Below are 18,967 nucleotides of genomic sequence, written 5' to 3' on the forward strand. Positions count from 1 at the left end.
ATATGGAAAAGAATTCATCATGGGATTCAAGTTGGCACACCTTCTAGTTTCTTTAGAGGTTAAGTTTCACACAGTAGGAGCAATGCTGATACTAAAAATACAAGAAATTGCTCACAGCCTTTCTCAAAATGAAATCAACAAAAATTACAAAAAAATCCTAAACTGGAAAAACAAACTAACAAAAACCACAAACACCCTCCTCCACCAACCATCTCCCTCCAAACAAACAAAACCTCACCAAAAGACGCACCAAACCCAAAACCTGAAGAAATATCCTGTAAAGTAATCTTGAACAAAAATGCAGGTTCATATGAAACAAGAAGTCATCACTTAGTCTTTATATTTTGTGCTGGTTAATTCTGCACGAGATTTCTTCTGATATATCAGAATAACAGAAAACAAAGTACTTTTGTTGATAATGTCAAGATGCCATAAGAGATTAAGTTCTCAAAACATAATGAAACTAATCTGTACAGACATACAAAACGTGGGATTGAATTGATTTAAACAGCATAAATCCAACTGATTTCAGTAAAAGCAGTTCAGATCCAAATAATCAACTATGAGCCTCAGTTTTACTTACCCGTAAGGATTCCATGTAAGATTTGTGACAATCTATGTGTAAAGTGTGACCACAGGTTTGTACATAAACACCTCCTTCCCAGCCTATTGACACTGCTTGTAGGCAGGAACTCTAAAGCAAAGCAACAACAGGAAGAAAAAAACAACAACTACAATATATAAAGCTATAAAAGTATTTATTAAAACATCAAGATTTACAAGATGGAAAGATTTCTGTTTGCATGCTACCTAATTAAAGATATCCTGGGGAAATAAAGAAAAAAAGAATTTATAAAAAGTGTTTAGTTATGCTGACTGACATGGCAGCTCTTATGCTATTCTTTCCAATAGTTAAACTTCTGCAGTTCTTGTCAGTTAAGATAACTGCTTTAAGCAATCTCTTGTATTAATGCATGAAGGTGGGTCTAACTCCAACAGCTGTTCCAATAGCAGAAGTGGTCCCATTTACAAGGGCAATATACTGTTCCAACACATTTAATTCAGTTTTGTAGATAACCAAAATAACAATACCATAATTATATAATTAAACCACAATCTCTTATTAAAATTAATTGTAAACACGTAGGGGTTTTAATGAGTTGTTGAACAGCATCATATATAACTCATCATAATTGGAAAAGAGAACAAATACTTGTTTAGGGAGCTCGGCTGTATAGTAGGTTTGTTTTAAAAACATTGGCCTTATTGGAAGACTGCACTTACAGCCCACAGGTCCAAAAAAGTCACTCCACTGCTATTTGTTTCCAGAAAATAATGATCTGAAGAAACAATCACATCTGGCAAATTTACAAAAAATTCTCTCGCAGAATATCAAACTTTTTGCTTAAGTCTTCCAAAATTTCACTTTCTAGCAAGGAAATGCATGATATTTTCCTTAGAATAAGATGCTTTCTGAAGAAATGGACAAATTTTTAGGACTGTATCAAAACAATTATGAATTTTACTCTACATTAATCTACATAAGCGAGCTTGGCTGCAGTTCGCAAATTTTAATTATCTGTGGATGTCATTATGAAAAAGCTAGCAACTGTGTTAGAATAAAAATTGCCATTTTTTCCACTTTAAAGACAATCTTTAAGCTTCTGAAGGCCAATTATTTAGTTAGATACACTGAAAAGCTGGCATCTCACCTAGGACTAGTCTACAGCAGCTAATTTAGGATCACAGGTTCCATATTATTCTCCCTGAAAATGATTTCTCAGAGCAGTTGTGTATTATCTTACATAGCTCTTTTAGGCACTAGCAAGGGAAGTCACTAAGGTCTACAATTGAGCATGTCCTGCTAAGCAACAAGAATTGGTTCTCACAATTAAATGTGAAAAGCTGTAACTTGGCTTTGTGAAGTGGTGTAAAACTGTTTGAAACAGCTAACAGAACTACAAAGCAGACATCTACTATCAATTAATGCAAAACTGAACTTCAGATGTTGTGCAGAGTTGAGGATTCAGTAGAAGAGGATGCATTCTACTGGTTTCTCCTTCCCATCTACTCATACTCCCCTTCTCTGTAGTGCTCAGAAACCTGTTACAGATTAAAACAACTCTTTCCACTTACTCTGCATTTCCAAAATACTTTTACCTGATTAAGAGCAATTCCTTGACTGGGTTTTCTGAATGGCTACAAGAGAACTGGTGTTTGCTTGGACAGTGAACCCACATTTCAATTATGTGGTCACACTGGAGTGTGAAATACCTTCTTCTAGAGAGTATCTGTGTGGCTGTTTAATGACTGTGTAGCTGTAGATATACTAGATGCCTACTGACAAAAATATAATGGGAGAAAGCCAGAAACTATTTAAAAATAAGGAGCCTATCAAACGTAAACACTTCAGAATGACTGCAACATGAAAAAGCATTTGCTAAATGAAACTAGGAGAGCTCTAAGTTGCAATTTCAATTCTATTTTACATACAGTTGTGGTTAAGTGCCAGCCTAGGTGCCATGCAATGCTTACATCTTTGAAGTAGCGCTGCAGCGTTGTCAGCCTGACGTCGTGCAGCGCGGCACAGGTGTCCCAGGGATAGATCTGCTCCTCTTCAGTCGTGGGGAGCCTCCTTGGCTCCGTGCTATTGCGGCACTGCCCCAGCACTGCCACAGGAGAGGGAACACACAGGGTAACAACAGCCTGAACAACTCACAAAACAATCAGGCCAATTTGGTGTGCAGCTATAATGTGCCTTGTTGATGTTAAAAAGTAAAAACTTACTAAACAATCTAAAGACTGAAAGTTGTTCTTTTGCACTTGTACATAATATATATATACATATATATATATACATACACACAAACACCTATATCCACTAACATTTGTATCTACATGCAGATACACTGATTGCTGTTTAATTTCCTTTTCCTTCCAGGACCGATTTTCCTGCAGGTCTGTAATGTACTTCTGCATTTGCAAAAGCTAATAGAAAGTAGGAAGGAATTAAACAATTTGTTCTTTCCCCAAACTTTTAAAAAGTTCCTTATGTGTCTCATAGAGGACCATCCATGTTGAAGTGAGGGGGAGAACGACCATCCTATAATGCATCGAACTCCGATTTATTGATCGATCAGTCACTTTAAATAACAGTGTTAATTGACTTCATGCATATTCCAAAATCCAGGTTTATGATAGGCTAACAGAGAAAACTCTAACCACTCCTTTTGTTTTACAATACCGTTGATTGTTTACACAAAATAAAACCAGTGTTCTCACTGTGATATGAATGGTTCCCAAAACTTCCATATCTGTTCCCAGGGTGCCATCTTTTCCCAGAGAGGGTGTTTCACTTGTTATGGGAAGACTGCCTGAGAACCTTACTGTTTATACAATGATGCCTGAGAGAGTCTAATTGTTTATAGAAGTCAGGCTGGGAACTGCTTTGGAACTGCTTCACAGCTACCTGTTACTTTTCTCTCAATTGCATGGCTTCATGGCCTTTTTCTTTAAGCCATGCTTGAACTAAACTCCCGACACATCCACAAAAAAAAAATAGGAAACCCAGTGCTCCCAGACTTCATGAGGCACAACAGGATTTATGCACACATGCTAAAAGCTGCAAAAACACTGCTTTTGCTACAAGCCACACATTCATACCTGAGGATGCCTGTAATAGTACAACTAGCCCCGTAGGTCTGTCTTCAGTAGAAGGGCCACTTTGTCCACAAATAACACAGTCATATATTGCCTCAGAAACATGCTGTTCGGATGTAGCTACCTCCATGGCAATGTCAGCATCTGGTGATTCTAAAAACAAATAAGAAAATTTGTATTCAACAGAAGTAAAGAAATCCAATTGAGGATTTCCATCTAAGGATGTCCAACCCATCTGCACTGAGGTAGTGATGAAAAAACTACAAAATAATTTCTCTAGTTTATCTACAACTAAAACAATGTCAGTTGCTTGAAACAAACCTTTCTGCTTCCAAGAAAGACACCTACAAAATGAAGCACGTGTTTTTTTCAATAGGCAAAATTACTCCCTGTGGAATTAAATGCTTTATTTGAGTTTCATATTAAACTTGATCTCTTAAAAACTTCTATAAAAGAGAGATCTAACTTCTATCTCATTAGATATACTGAAAACTTTGAAGATAGAGAGATGAAGGACAACAATATGACTCCCTAGTAAAACCAGATTAGCTGACTGAAGCAACCATTAGAAGGAAAAATTACTGTTTTCTTCATGGTCCACATTGCTCCTTCCTAGGTGCACAGAAATGTTCAAGGCTAAGGCCCAGCTCTGAAGTATCAAAGCCACTGCACTTCACACAGCTTCGATCACATGACAGTAGGTGGTGCTGATTTCAGGGCAAACCAATTTATGTTATGTTACAATCAAAGTGAAGAATTCTTTATTGATTTGAAAGAAAAACACCTTAGAACTAATGATCCACTCCTGGCTGCTCAGAAACACATACAGTCAGCCTCTTACCTAGAATATGTGGGTTCTTTGTGTCTTTCCCAGAAAAAAAATTTTCTAAAGGAAAACACTTCCTCCCTAACTTCAACCATACCCTTTATCCCTCTGATTAAGTAGCCTGAAGTACTGAATAAAGAATCCAAAACCTTGAGTACAGCAACAGTCCTCATGCAGAATTGTTTTTAGGAGAACTGCTGTCTTCTGAAAGTCTACTACAAGCTTGGCACAGGAGGCTGCTGCCATAAGGAGAGGCATGTTGGGTGCCAGGCAGAATATTTCTTTGCTATAAAAAGCTCCATGCAATGCTCTTGCTCACAGGGCTAAATCAAAATTACACTGTTCTAGTAAGTACTGATTTCCTAGTCAGTTTTTGAGGGTCATATGAAAATGAGCCCTGATCTTCACTGACGTGCAGTTGTTAACATTGTACACATGTCTATCACCATCTAGTGGCAGCCAGCTGTACAGTGAAATAAAAAGCACAATGCATCAATTACAAATGTTCAAAACATCCAGGAAACTCAGAAGGAAATGGTAGCAGAGAAGGGAGGAAGCAAACACTAAACGCTATTTTTTATATTGAACATCACCTCATAATTGTGTAATGCACAATCACGTACACGTATGTATCAAATGCAAGAAATGGCAAGGACTAAAGTTCCAGCTTTCTTTTCCCTCCTTTTCTAAAATATTGTCAGTGCAACAAAAAATATGCAACCATTCAATATTTTTCAGAAGTGCAGAAAGAGAATACAATGTATCAACCTGATTTAGAGCAATTCATTGGAAGTCATCAGAATCTGTCAATATTTAATTTACAAAATACCATTAATTCTTCACAGATTGCCTATTTTTTAACTTGAGGAAAAAAACCCCCAGAACTTAGGATTTAAAAGGTGTTTAAAATCAGTTCAATATATGCAATTTATACTTTTATTGCCTATGGGGAACAGGCACATAAAAATCAAGCTAATTTAATTTTAGAACTCAATGATTAAGTGCATGCTTCTTTCACAACTACTTAGATGTGGATGTACCTAGGCTATTCTGGCAAACAATAAAATTCCAAGGAAGGTAAGCTACTAGCGCCAAGGAAGGCTTCCCAATAAAGTAAGTTGCACCTGAGCTAGTAAAAGAAAACAAAGGGATATTGGCAAGAAATTTAAATCTCAAATAAGTAGGCATACCAGAGAAACTGTAACCAAACAAAAGCCCTCACTTTGAATGGACTCTGATAAACCTCAATTACTCACTTCAACTAGCTCCAAAGATTTAACCTAATTGTTTCACAGACTTGCCCTAACGATGGCAGTGTGTAAAGGAGCCAAGGAAAAAGACAAGGCAAGACACATGGTACTGCTATCAGTTCACCAAGTTTCTGTCATGAGATTTGTCTTATGTTGTAGTTTACCTCATCCCCTTTCAGTGGGTTCTGGAACTTTTCTTTGTCCTTAGGAATTATTTCACAAATCTGAATAAATATGAACCTTAAAACACTGAAGGAGGATGGACAAATTTAAACTGTGACGGAAATCCAGGGAAGAGCCAAATCCTGTAGCTCCCAAGAGTTTTTTAAAAGTTAATAATTTAGCTCTTTGTTTAGTTTTGTACCAACAGAAGTAGAGATACAAAGCTACAAAAACCTAGCACTTCCTACCTCCTAACAAATTACTGATCAAATCTGCTAACAACCAGCACATTGATGTACTGCAGAATGCACTGCTACCTGAATTTAATTTCATTTCTACTCTCCAGAGCTAAGGATGCAATCTGTTATTTCCTCCACCTAGCAAAGCCCCCAAACCAAAAGGGCTTTGTAAACACAGTACATATAGTTCAAAATCTCTACTGACTGTAGTCAACATTTGTCCTGCTGCACACATTGTGTCAAAGAGGCCCCTGGGTATCAGAGCAACCATTAGTATGCTAATATTCTTTGCCCTGACCCAGCATATACACTCTCAAGAGATCAGTACCTAATTTATTTTTCTATCTGGGTTCAGAAGATTGAGTGTTAGGAAATATATGTCACCTTGCATTAAGACTCTGAGCTTCTTTTTAAGTCTAACTAAGGAATGTTTCATGAAGGACAAAATGGCGTCCCGCTAAGACACACATTGTAAGAAAGACAGAAAAGATCATCTGCATACTGATCAGGATGCATTAAAAAAGCTTAAAAATCACACCAGCCACTTCAGAGACGCAAAAACTATTGAAATCAATCTTAGCATTTATAATTAACAACTTAGCCAATTTACAATTTTTCAGTACAATAAGTAGTTCAGCAGCTTGCCTGGAACAAATCGCATTTTGTTTTTATAGACTTCAGACAGACAAATCTTCACAAATATAACTGTAATTTGTTAAAGGCTCCTATTAAGCTAGAACTGAGTGGTTTAGTTTTGTTCTTATCAAGTCCCTTCTGAAGGTTATGAAGGTTTAAAAATCTCTTGCACAGAGTTCCACATGACAAGATAAACCATGGTCTCACCCTGGGGCAATCCTGGTGAAGCTCAGAGGAGCTGTAACCAGGAGCTACAACCAGGAGCAGGAAGACATCTGGAGCTGAAACCAACACCACACTTTTGACTCTCTGGACAGTCCCCCAGACACATTAAGAGCTCTATCTGCTGTTTTTAGAACACTTTGCTTGGTTTATTTTTTTCCTTTTTTGTTTATCCTGCAGTCAAACAGCTAAAGACAGCACAGTGGATGCTGTTCTATCCCAGTTCATTAACATAACTGTTTCTAAATTTCACCTAATTACTTCCAGGCAAGCTTGAATGGCAATGCAGTTCTGCAGATGTCACAGAATATAAATAGAAAGTAACAGGGGGCACAAATGGAAAGTGCTACATAATTGGATTTTTTTCTACAGTAACTATGTGAAAGAAAATGCCAACCTTTATTTTCAGAATCTCAGATGAATTTGTCTATATCAACTCAAATAAATAAATTCTAGTAGTAAAATGAAACACATTTAATATTGAATAATTAACATGTAATTAGGTAACTTCCTTTTAAACCATGTTTCATTGCAGCATCCCAACAATCAAAGAGGAATACCTCAGGGGATTAACAGTGCCTCTGTGCACTTTATTAAACACTTTAGAAACTAAGAAGTATATGGGTTATAATAAAATAACATTTAAGCTTTGGCTATTCTCCATTATTCCTATTTCTTCCTAGGCACATCTCTTTACAGAGTAATTCCAATCTTCTACAATGTCAATAGAAAGGTATTAAGAAGTTTTTAAGTGCTATACCCCAAACCAATTACAACAGTTTTCCCATTTTACCAGTGATAATAATATAAATTTGCCCAAATGACACCAACTGAAGCAGTCACAAAACAAGAGAGCTGAGGCCTCACCATCCCTGCATTTTTGACAGTATTACTGTTACAAGTGAACAAAATAAGACAAACCTACTGCTGGGCTTCAATCTATAAGAAGAGTAACAGGTAACAGACTTTGTTTGAGAGGGGAGTGAATTCCTACTGATTTTAGTATGAAAGGATTTTGTTCTTTCTAACAGCTATTTCAGCACTGTTAGGCTATGACTCAGAGTAAACCTATGAATTACATAAGAGTAGTTTTGAATTGAATCGTTCAAAAAAGATTAGTTTCAAAATTCTTACTGTGTTTTGTGCTTCAAAATTACAATAACAATAGTTTCTGCAATATTTTTAGTCATTTTCTGTATCATATAGAGATTGAATTCACAGCCAAACAAACCACCTAGATACAACAAACTGAAGAAAATATTCCTGGCAAACATTAATCTAGATTTTTAAACAAGCCCCATGCACTACATAATTGTATATGAACTTACTTTCTGAGAGCTATTCTAATGCCAGTCAGAACATAAAAGCTAGTACTGGACTATAGTACTACTTCAGTGTATTTTCGTAACAAAACCAGAAAATGGAATGACAACATAGAAGCCACTGAAAACAATTAGTGGAAAGGCAAAGTAATTATTAGTTAACACAATGCCTGGAATTCTATTAAGTTGTGGCCAAATGTCTTTATGAAGAATTAACTTTATGAAAATGTAGTTCATTAGGTTGATTCTATGTAGTGCTGCGCATGATCTGGTATAATTAACAATAAACACTACATTTTACATTGAAGCTTCTGGAGTTACTAATTCTTTAAATACTAAGAAGCAAGTGATTTAAATCTTGCATGCCCAAGAACTTTTTAATGCACAATCATAACAATAAAGCCCAGGTCTACCTGAGAATTTAATATGAATTAACTAAAAGCTAAGTATTCACAGTCCTTCACAAAAAAAATGGTATGTAATTTACTGATTTAGCTACCATGATTCATCCACAAATCAAAGCAGTACATAGCTTATAAAATCTGTGCATGGAAGGAATTACACACATTTATGCATATATGCAAACATAGCTATATAGCTATTGACAGGTACATTTATATCCATATATATATATAAATAGGTAGGTAGACAGATATATAGATACAGATCTGATTTCATATATAAATCCCATCAATTTCAAAGTTGAGATATGATAAATTCAAAATATAAGTGACTGAAGATTCGAAGTTTCCAGCTACTTTCCATATAAAAACTTAATTTTTAATAAGGAGAACTGCAAGGTTCTTCTTCCTTACTTTAACAATTAGATTACAAACAAATAGCTGCCATTTAGTGAGGTTGACTTAATACAAAGTTCGCAGATTAAAATTAGAGTATTGCACACCCTCCCCCATTTAAGTTTTCTAAGGTATCCAAAACCTTAGTAAATATAAATGAACCAATTTTCTCAGCAACCTATGAACTGAAGGGAATTTAACAATTTCAAAAGATAGACTTTTTCAGCAAATACAGTTATCAAAATATTTCTAACTAATGCTTAAATTCAAATCAAAACTTCACAGCAGATGATACTTGATGGAAGGTCTGGGAAGATTCCAGCTTTTACTTATCTTTCAGAAGTGCTAATTTTCTATGAAGTGACCCAAATGACAAAAATATTTTCCATTCCTCAGCTGAACACAAACTAATCGGGATTATGCACTTCTACACAGGAGAATCTGAGAGAACTTACCCTCAAGAAAAACAAAACCTGATTGTGTGTAAAGACAGTATTTGAAATAGAAGAAATTGAAGATTTCTATACGTTATCACTTATAGCAACTGAGGTGATCTGAAAATTATGTTTTCCTTAGATCCATAAACACATTTAAAAGCTAAAATTTTCATCGTATTGAACTTTGAGGGTCTATGGAGAAATAATCTTAAATTTTATTACTACAGATTAAAGAAAATACAATCTTAAAAAGACAAACTAATTTGGGGACATTTTATATTAAATGTAAATACTTTAAAACATATCATGTATTTAATAATTTCATGTACTCTATATTAACAAAAACTAGGAATAAATTTATGTCCTACAGATTTAATCTATTTTTTAGCAATTATATATTTAGCAGTATCTGTCCTATAATCAAAGTTAGGCTCCCTAAGTGTAAAGTTAACAAGTGGATACAATAGCAGAATCTGAGGGGGGATTTCCTGTTTGGTTAGGTGATTGGGGGTTTTTTTGTGTGTGTCTTTGTCTTTTAAACTGAGTAGAAACCTTAATACTAACATGTGGGAAAAGACATAAAAGCAAGCAGTCAACCACACAAAACCTTACCAACATCCATGGCAGTTTCCATGAAGCTTTTCTGCCTCGAGGCAAATTCAGCCAACAGTTTCTGTTGCCTTTCTCTGGCCTTCTGTCGTCTGTGTGAAGGAAGGGGGAAGAAGAAAAATAAACATGGAGCAAAAAAACCCCTTGAAAATGTCAAGCTGATTACAATTACCACCTTAAACAGTATCATTCCAAATGAAGGTTGATATTAAGGGATAATTACCAAGCCTAAAAAAGGATTCTTTTGCTTTTCTAAAGCACAGTTTTTAGAGAAATTAGTGTTGCTTTCTTTTGAGTCTGAAAAAAACGGAATAAAATGCTGTCCTGAAACACCCTTCAAAGGTGTTCACCACAAGATATTTTAACAAATTAGGCCATACCATCACAAGAAAAGGAACTCAATACCTTAATCTTGAAACTTTTTTATCTGCTCCACATGGGATGAAAACCAGAGAGCAATGTCATTTGTACAAAAATTAGTACTTCTGTGAGAAATCAACATTTTCAAGTTAATAATAACAACAATAATAAAAGCCTACCTCACTCCCTTTTGATATCAAGCTTTTGATGGCATGGGAAACAACTATGAATAATTTATTTTCCAGCTAAGCCTCCTCACAGTGGTTCCTTTTCCCCCACTTCCACCCAAAATACTGGCCACCAACAGCTTTTATACTGGGATTTAAAGAACCTTGAGATTGCATCCAGATTAAAGCCTTTATCTCCCTGAGGCCAAGCTGACTTCACTAACTTCTCCTCATTGTTCACAGCTCTGGATTTATAAATGAAAAACACCAGAGGCTTGCACTTGTCTATTCTTCTGTTTAAACTGTTTCAGTGACCTGTCCAAGGCTGTATGACCAGCTCTATAACTCCCTATACAAATACATACTGCAATGGGTACAGGAATATTGATGGATGTAAAACGATAAAGAAAACAGACATTCATTTTCCTTACTTTGACATGTGTTTACAAATAGAGGAAATGGGACTGTGGAAGTGAGAAAACCAAACAAAAGCCCTAAAGCACAGCTGCTCACCACACAAAAAATGTCCTCAGCTGAGGGGGTTACACAGCACCTCCCCAGTGCAGCTACAGAAGTTCTATCATAGCTACAAATTCTGTGCACCAGCATTTACAATGCATTTTTTCCAGTGCTCAGAGATGATTCAGATAACTAACATGGGCTTTAGAAATATCACTTGGTGTCTGATACCCTGATGGGTGAGTGCTCTTAAGTCTCAAGCACTGTGTGATTATCAGTGTCCTGCACAGGAGCTGGCATGCACAGGCCCAAAGCAGCTCACAGAGTGTAACCTGTCATCCTGAGGGGACTTGCTTGTAAGTCAAAGCTTCTAATTTGTTTTCTTAAAGGCACCTGAAAGACCCCAATACCTCTGCCCATTTGTCTGCTACATTTTGCAGTCACCATTTCTCAAAATAACTTCTACTTACGACATCACTAAGATTCATTATTCTGAGGATCAGACCAGAGCATTCACTAGACTTGATTTTATTTATTTCTCCCTGGAAATTTCTCAACACCTCAACTAAAAGCAGAGTGACTGTAAATAGATGCATTTAATAAGAAGACATAAACAAATTCTGACAGATTCAGTACAGCTCAGTAATTTTCCATGATGGCCCATGGGAATATGACACTGCAATTGAAAAAATACTGCAAGCAGCTCAAGCTTGCTTCTAGTCCTGTATTTCAGTTTCTATGGCAACAATCCACTGCCTGAGTGATGCCATTATATGTTGAAGCTAAAAAAAGGTGATTGCTTAATGTTCACAGTCTGCTCAGTCTTCACTGACACAAAACTGGAATTGGGGGGAAAATTAAAACAATTGAAAGGGTAAAAACTGCACCCTGGCTTTATGAACATTGTCACTCTACATTGTCTTTAGTCATTTCAGTTATCACACTGTCCTTCAATAAACTTCATCAGTCCACCAATACCATTATAAATTTGAAAAGATGATCATAATCACTCAGAACAACAAAAAAAGGGAAACATTCACTTTTACCATTGCTTTAGTCCCCAAACTTAACTGAAAACTTAGTGGGCCTCCCACAGATCCTTGAAAATATCACATCTTTTTATTGAGGGAATGACTTTACCCTTTTACTATATATGAAAAGTATATATATGAAAAGTTACTTGTTTCACCCATGCCCCTGCTTCTCCTGTACATAAATCTAGCACTATTGAGTACCACATTAATGATTAGGTGCCCAAAATGTAGCTGTGTTTTATCTAAAGCAGCTATTCATTCTGGCTCCTTCTGATTAGCAATTTTACATGCTAAACCCTGACTATTTTGCTCATTAAATGAACTATTACAAACAGTGTTGAAAATTAAACTATTAAATAAAGCAGGACAAAAATAATTTTACTTTGTAAAGTATGCAGCATACACATATATTAAATCTATTTGCCATATTCCTATGTGTTATTTTCCAGTACAGTGTAGGCCTTGGACATATCAGAGAGATTTTAATGAAAAATTTGTTTCCAAACAAATAAAATAGCAGAAAAATAAAAGTAATCCAGAAACCTACTGAGTCAGAGGACTGCACTTTTCTACTCAAATTTCTAGAACCGTAACTACATATTCTGGTTACATAAACCCTTCAAAATACTGGATGGACAAGTACTCAACTGTCTTCTTGTTCACCCAGCCTGTGCTCTCTACTGCAGTTACTGAGGTAAGTACTCTGACCTGAATTCCCCACTTTGTATGCCCTAACCCTCCAACACTCTGCACTCTCCACTCCTCTCAAATCCCATGTTCCAGCCCTTTGCACCAGCCAAGTGTCAGTCTCTTCCCACTCCAGCCAATTCTTTGCAGCTGAGTCTGACATCCCCCAAATGTCAATCTCTGTCTCTCATACCTTCCAGACTCATTCTTTTAGTATGTAATTCATACAAAATCCTAAAGATCAATCAATAGATGCACAACACACACTGTCCTTCTACTGCTCCTTTATCTTGCTATTAAAGTTACCTTTCTTCTTTATCCAAAGTTTTCTTCTCTGCAGAACTGATCTTTTTTGGTGGTACAGGAGGTGTCACCTTCCTGCATATCTCTTCAATGATACGTTTATTCAGTCTGCTCTGTACAGCAGCTTTCAGTAAAATTCTTTCTACTGCTGTCATTCCATCTCCGTGCGAGTACCTCGGAATTTCTGGGTGGATTAAAACATCCACATCATCCAGCCATGGAGGATAGTAAGAGTTTTGTTTTCCTGAGAGTTTGTGATGCAATTTAATCAGCAAAGACAGTATGCTCTCCTTGACTTCTAGAATGGCTGTGGTTAACTGTGGAGTTGCACCAGGTGCTGACCATTTCATCGATGTTTTGGGCCGAACCACCTGATTTGCCTCGCTGGTGTTCCGATTGATGATCTCCTGAAATTTCTTCCGACGTTCTGCCACCAAACTGAACACTTGAGCTGTCCCTGAGTTCTTGGGAAAAAAATTATCATGATTAATTTGCAAAAATACAAGTATAAACAACCCACATTTCTAAAACTACGAAAAATATTTGAAGCTAGGAAGAAAAGCATGAAACAAAGATTCTTTTCCACTCCCAAAATGTCTTGAAAATTAGGACAACAAAATACTAAACCTGCATATTGTATTTTTGTACAAGTGTTATATGCAACTGCATAAAAAGCCAAGTACCAAATGAAAATATCCATACCGAAAAATCTAGCAACTGGTTTTACTCTAGTCTAACTTACAATTCTGTTATCCACGTAATATTTCCTTAGTTTTTCTAGAATGGTAATAACTTCAGTATCTTTATGTCATTTAAATGCCTTTATTCAAATCTAGTGAGTGCTGTTGCACAATGTAACTCATTACATCACACAGGTGAATACAGGTGAGCCCACAGATCCCCATGAACATTGTGCATTTTATCTGGATTTATTAGGTAGCATCCAGAAGCCACACAAGCCTGTTTGCCAGAACTTGCTATCCAGGGCATGTGAGCATAGGAGTGCAGTTACTTTAATGACAGAGCCCATTTAGATCTCTTATACTACTCTTGCTTGCAGTACCATGTATACCATGTCCCTACTTTAGGTTTTGTCTATTTTTCTGACATGAACATGCAAAAGAAATATGCACTGTATTCTGCTACATCTGGCACACAGTTGAAGTGCTGTATAAAACAGATACAAAACCAACACTGACCCAGAGATTGTATCATCTACTGGCCATAAATCTTTCAGGATCCCACCATTTATGTATTCCTTTGTTTCACAACAACAACAACAAATTGCTATTAATAATTTGAAAAGCCCTTTCAATATAAGGTTAAACTTACCTAGACTGAAGAAAGCTAAGACTATTCTACATTATTAAATGTTAGTAGTATCTTGGCAAGATCAAACAGGCCTAAACACAAAGCTCAAGCAGTAAGCTATCAACGGCATTTTATATTTGATAGGAAGCTTTTATTTCCAAATACATATTAAAAATGTTTTATTGCTTCAAAGTCTGCCAGCTAACATTACCATCAAGAACATGAAAAAAGCACGAGTCCTTGCAATATGAATTAAAAGGAAATTCAGGAAAATTAGAGGATTCCACTGAAAGTTAAGGTGAGCACAATTAAAGCACATTGCTAGTTAATGGCTTAGGAGAACAAACTGCACACAGATCTACCTCTCTCTGGAGGCTCTTCCGCCTTGAACTCTGGTAGATTGAGGACAAAAAAAGTCATTAAATACATCGTTAGGAAGGAGGCATCATTGGAAATAACTTCTATTTCGGCTATCAGTAAATATAGGAAAAATAACTGAAGGAAAAATATCCTAAGGAACTCATAAAAACAGTAACAAAACTAACAAAAATGCCAACACAGGCAATAACTTAAACTAACCCAGAGAATCTGGTATTTTATCCACTTACTTGTGATGAAGCTAAACCATCAGAACTTGTACTTGCAGGTGGTTCTCTCTTCACCTCAGGAGCAGTTTCTGGTACTCTTACTCGGACATAGTTAATGAAGTGACGCATGTTAGAAACCAAATTACTGCCTGGAAACCAACTATCGTGGCAACGCTCTTGTCCACCTGCAGACTCCTAAAACAATTAAGCAAACTGTGGTATACTTTCTCTTATCAAATTTCTAATATTAAATAATTTTGCTGCTTTTGTAACTGTATAACAGAGGCCATAATATCTTCATGAGATAGGAACAGTATGTTGAACATTACGTACTGTGGGGGCCTGAATATATGTATTGTTATAACAACAATAAGAATACAACAACTGAAGTATAGTAGGAGTCCTAGTGAATATCTATATTATATTTGGTGGGTCCTAGCTATTCTAAATGAGTCACAGCTGCAAAGTCCTTAGTTGGGCAGCAGCTGTGGCTTGTAAAGATAGCTGGGATAAAAGGGGTGGGTCAAGAGCCCAGGAGGAGCCCCTGAGAAGACAGGAAGGACTGTGCTGCAGAGAATGGAGAAGAGCCCCAGCAGAGGGGCAAGAACAACACTGCAGTGAAGATTACAACAACGTACCTCAACAAAGCTAATATACCTTTTAAAAACTTTCAAAGTTTGATAACTGATGTGAGTCCCGTGAGGACCACAGGCTGATATATATATAGGTCTAAGTATTTTATATGAATATAGTCAAATACAGCCAGTGGTGCTAGCTAGCAGAAGTAAAAGGAACTCCAGAGTAATCCTAAGCTGTACAATCGAAAATTAATATAAAAAATCAGAATTATACAGAAGTCAATCTCTGGAAAAAAATGTGGCAGATTCTTAGTGAAAAATCAGTGTTGATCAGTTAAAAAACTATGGTAATAAAAGGGAATTTGGAATCACAAAAATAATGGCTGTTTATATTCAAATATCATTAAAAGTAGAATTAAAAGCAGAATTAAAATTCTGACTTATTCACGTATTTTTGAAGATATAGATCTGTAGCAATAAAATGCTCAATGATAAGGGTTTCAGGTGAAAATTTAGAGATTTTTAGACCTAATGATTTAAATTTTTTTGCATAATTTCTAATTTACACAGTGGTAAAGATCTTATCAATCTGTGTAGTGAGACCTCATATACAGAAACTGCTGAAAAACATAACAAGATACCATACTCTTCCTCACAACAGTATGTTTTTATTGTTTTATTAGTTGTTCCCCATATAAGTTAATAAAGATGCTTTATTCTAACTACTATGGTAAAATCCAATTTTAAAGAATACTGAATCATTACAAAATACCTCTGTATTTTGAAGAAAATGATGGTATTTATTCTTACCTCTTCATCTGATTCTTGTTCAGGAGAATTTTCCAACCCCAGCTCAATCAAATATAAAACCATGCAAAGCACATGCTCTGATAAATTCTGATGATCCATTAATATCTAGGTAGGAAAAGAGACACATCATAGAAGATTAAGACTTCTGTACATCTAAACTTAAGGAGTCCAAAATACATTTTGGACTTCAGTTTTTGTGGAATTTTTTTTGTTTGTTTTCAATTTAATTTAAAATTGTTTGAGATTTAGAAAGAAACCTAACCTTTGATCATCACCACAAAAGCAAAATTTGATTTTATGTCTTTCCAGTCAAACAAATTTTTACCTTAAAGCCATTACTAGTTCAAGCTGTGATTTGCATGAACACCAGAGTGACAGGTACAGCTGCACAGACACCACTACTGCCAATTACAAGCAAAAAGCTGCTCCCACCTTCCCTCCCCTTTTCAGGTCATCAATCACCAAAGGCCTCACAAGGTCCTGGTCCTATCAGTGATGCTGGCATAACTGGGAACACCACAAAGGTTAACATCACTTTAGCTCATAACCACCTCCACATAATCTTTTTTAGTTAAAAATAATAAAATATCTTATCTTTAAATTAATAAATGCCCACATCTTTCTTCCAACACAGCTTTCAATGCATTGAGAGGAAGAACCAATACTGCTAAAATTAAAAACCAGGACAACTTTCCTCTGGAGAATACTCTGAACTAAAGGAAAGAAAATGGCAAAAAAATGTAAGTTACCAAAAAAGTGGGTGAGAAAATATGTTTAAAATATCATTGTAGACAGGCTATTATACAAATTAGTATTTTTAGACTGTAGCCTAGTAAAGTCTTAAATATGACTTGTTTTTGAATGGATGAATTTTCTCAGTAGATAAAGCCATTAGAAACATCAGAGAGACAAAGTTCTTAGAAATAACATTGTTTTACAATATTAAAGTCACTAAAAAGTGACTGAGGAGCTGATTTAATCAAGCCCAAACAAATCTGAGACGATAGAGGTTATTTAATTGAAAGAGGACTCAGTATTCTGTTCATATGAAGAGCACGTGTAATTGTGGCAGTTGGAATCAAAAGTCATATTGACCAATGCTTCTGAAAAGTAACATCACCAAACAGAGTTTACTGCTCTTCCACAGAAGTCCCAAAAGCCAGGAAATATAATAAAGGCTGTCATGAATTGGGAAAATTTCACAAAGAGAGCAGGCATTACTTAAGCCAACCTACAAAATCAACTAACTATGTATTTTCCATCCTCCATAAATCTGGTGGGAAAGTATTTGGTATTCCAGCTAAAACAGCAACCCAGTAATGGCTAAGATTCTCAAGATTTAAGCCCTTGAGGGTTCTTAATGGACTAAGAGAAAAAGTGGCCTAAGACACCCAAGCAGGACAGTAAAAGATGATGCATTCCTTCCCCATAGTCTCGATTTTTGTTCCATGTCAAAACATTATTTGATCTTCTATGTAGTCCCAAGATCTCCTTTCCTTCACCAGCCTTCCTGTAGTACAACAAATATTTTCTATTCAACAGAAATTTAACAGTGAAACAAAATACCAATTTTAGGTAAGCTGGGAGTCCTTAGAAGAGCACAGAAGTAAAAGTCTGCCCAGGAAAAATGTTACTCAAAGCAATTTTTGTAGTCCCTCATCTGCCTCTGCAGCACACTGCTTTGAAAACACTTTCTAAGTACAGATTCAAAGTCCATATTCTGATGAATGGACTCTTCAAAAAGCCTTGCTTCTCTTGAAGACAGCAGCAAACTATCAAAGATAAAACCAAACATAACTTAAAGGCACCAATTAGCCCTAAAAAAACAGTTGCTAAAACATTATCAAAAGCCAGAATATATTTGGGAAATGATGTTAGAAACAAGAGTTTCGAGACTTATTTGACATTGAGGATTTAAAGCTATTAAAGTTTGTATTTTTGAACAGCCACTGCTGATGCCTTAAAATTCTGCAATGGGAGCCAGAAGAACACCACTTATGCCACTGTGCTCCCTGAAACCATCATGGAAGAGCAATCTGAATGGCACCTCTGATGGTTAATACAGTGTTCCTTAGAGTGGAACAGGATCTTTCAGCCACTTGGGTACTGACTTAGTGTGTGCATATGAAACAATCATTCGTGAAATAATCTAAGTGGTAGGGAAAAAAACTCGTACTAGAAAAATAAACCAAAACCAAAAATGTTATATTAAATGGAACCTGACTACTCCAAATAAAGTTTAAAAAGTCATGCTTCTAAGAACTTCTGTAAAAATGTCGAAGTGAACCAATGCACTTAATGCAAATCGTGACTGTACCTTGTAAAGAAGTGTGAAGAGCACAATGTGCAGAGTTTTACAGTGCAAAAGCTTTATCAGCCCTCTGTAACTTGGGTGTAGCGGTGTTCTCTTCTTGTAAGGAGGCCATGGGTTTCCAGGGAATTTGCCACTTTGCTTTAAGCTGTTGAAACAAATGTTAAATGTTGAAACCACTGTTAAACACTGCAATAATG

At 36.0% G+C, this 18,967-nt stretch overlaps 1 protein-coding gene across 3 annotated transcripts in view; it reads right to left on the reverse strand.

Annotated features, from left to right (window-relative positions):
* Positions 1 to 18,967, reverse strand: part of UBR3 (ubiquitin protein ligase E3 component n-recognin 3) — a 99,489-nt gene that overhangs the window by 40,091 nt on the left and 40,431 nt on the right. For 2 of the 3 annotated variants that reach the window (XM_059475581.1, XM_059475580.1), the window contains exons 20-27: positions 18,774 to 18,915; positions 16,457 to 16,561; positions 15,090 to 15,263; positions 13,174 to 13,634; positions 10,164 to 10,252; positions 3,664 to 3,813; positions 2,536 to 2,669; positions 584 to 694 (exon numbers count right to left, since the gene is read on the reverse strand). In XM_059475581.1, the coding sequence (XP_059331564.1) occupies positions 584 to 694; positions 2,536 to 2,669; positions 3,664 to 3,813; positions 10,164 to 10,252; positions 13,174 to 13,634; positions 15,090 to 15,263; positions 16,457 to 16,561; positions 18,774 to 18,915 (1,366 nt within the window). Of the gene's footprint in view, positions 1 to 583; positions 695 to 2,535; positions 2,670 to 3,663; positions 3,814 to 10,163; positions 10,253 to 13,173; positions 13,635 to 14,843; positions 14,874 to 15,089; positions 15,264 to 16,456; positions 16,562 to 18,773; positions 18,916 to 18,967 lie in introns of all 3 variants that reach the window. The other variant, XM_059475579.1, reaches the window with a different exon arrangement.

This window comes from Ammospiza nelsoni, chromosome 7 (genome assembly GCF_027579445.1).
Source record: "Ammospiza nelsoni isolate bAmmNel1 chromosome 7, bAmmNel1.pri, whole genome shotgun sequence".
Classification (NCBI taxonomy): domain Eukaryota; kingdom Metazoa; phylum Chordata; class Aves; order Passeriformes; family Passerellidae; genus Ammospiza; species Ammospiza nelsoni.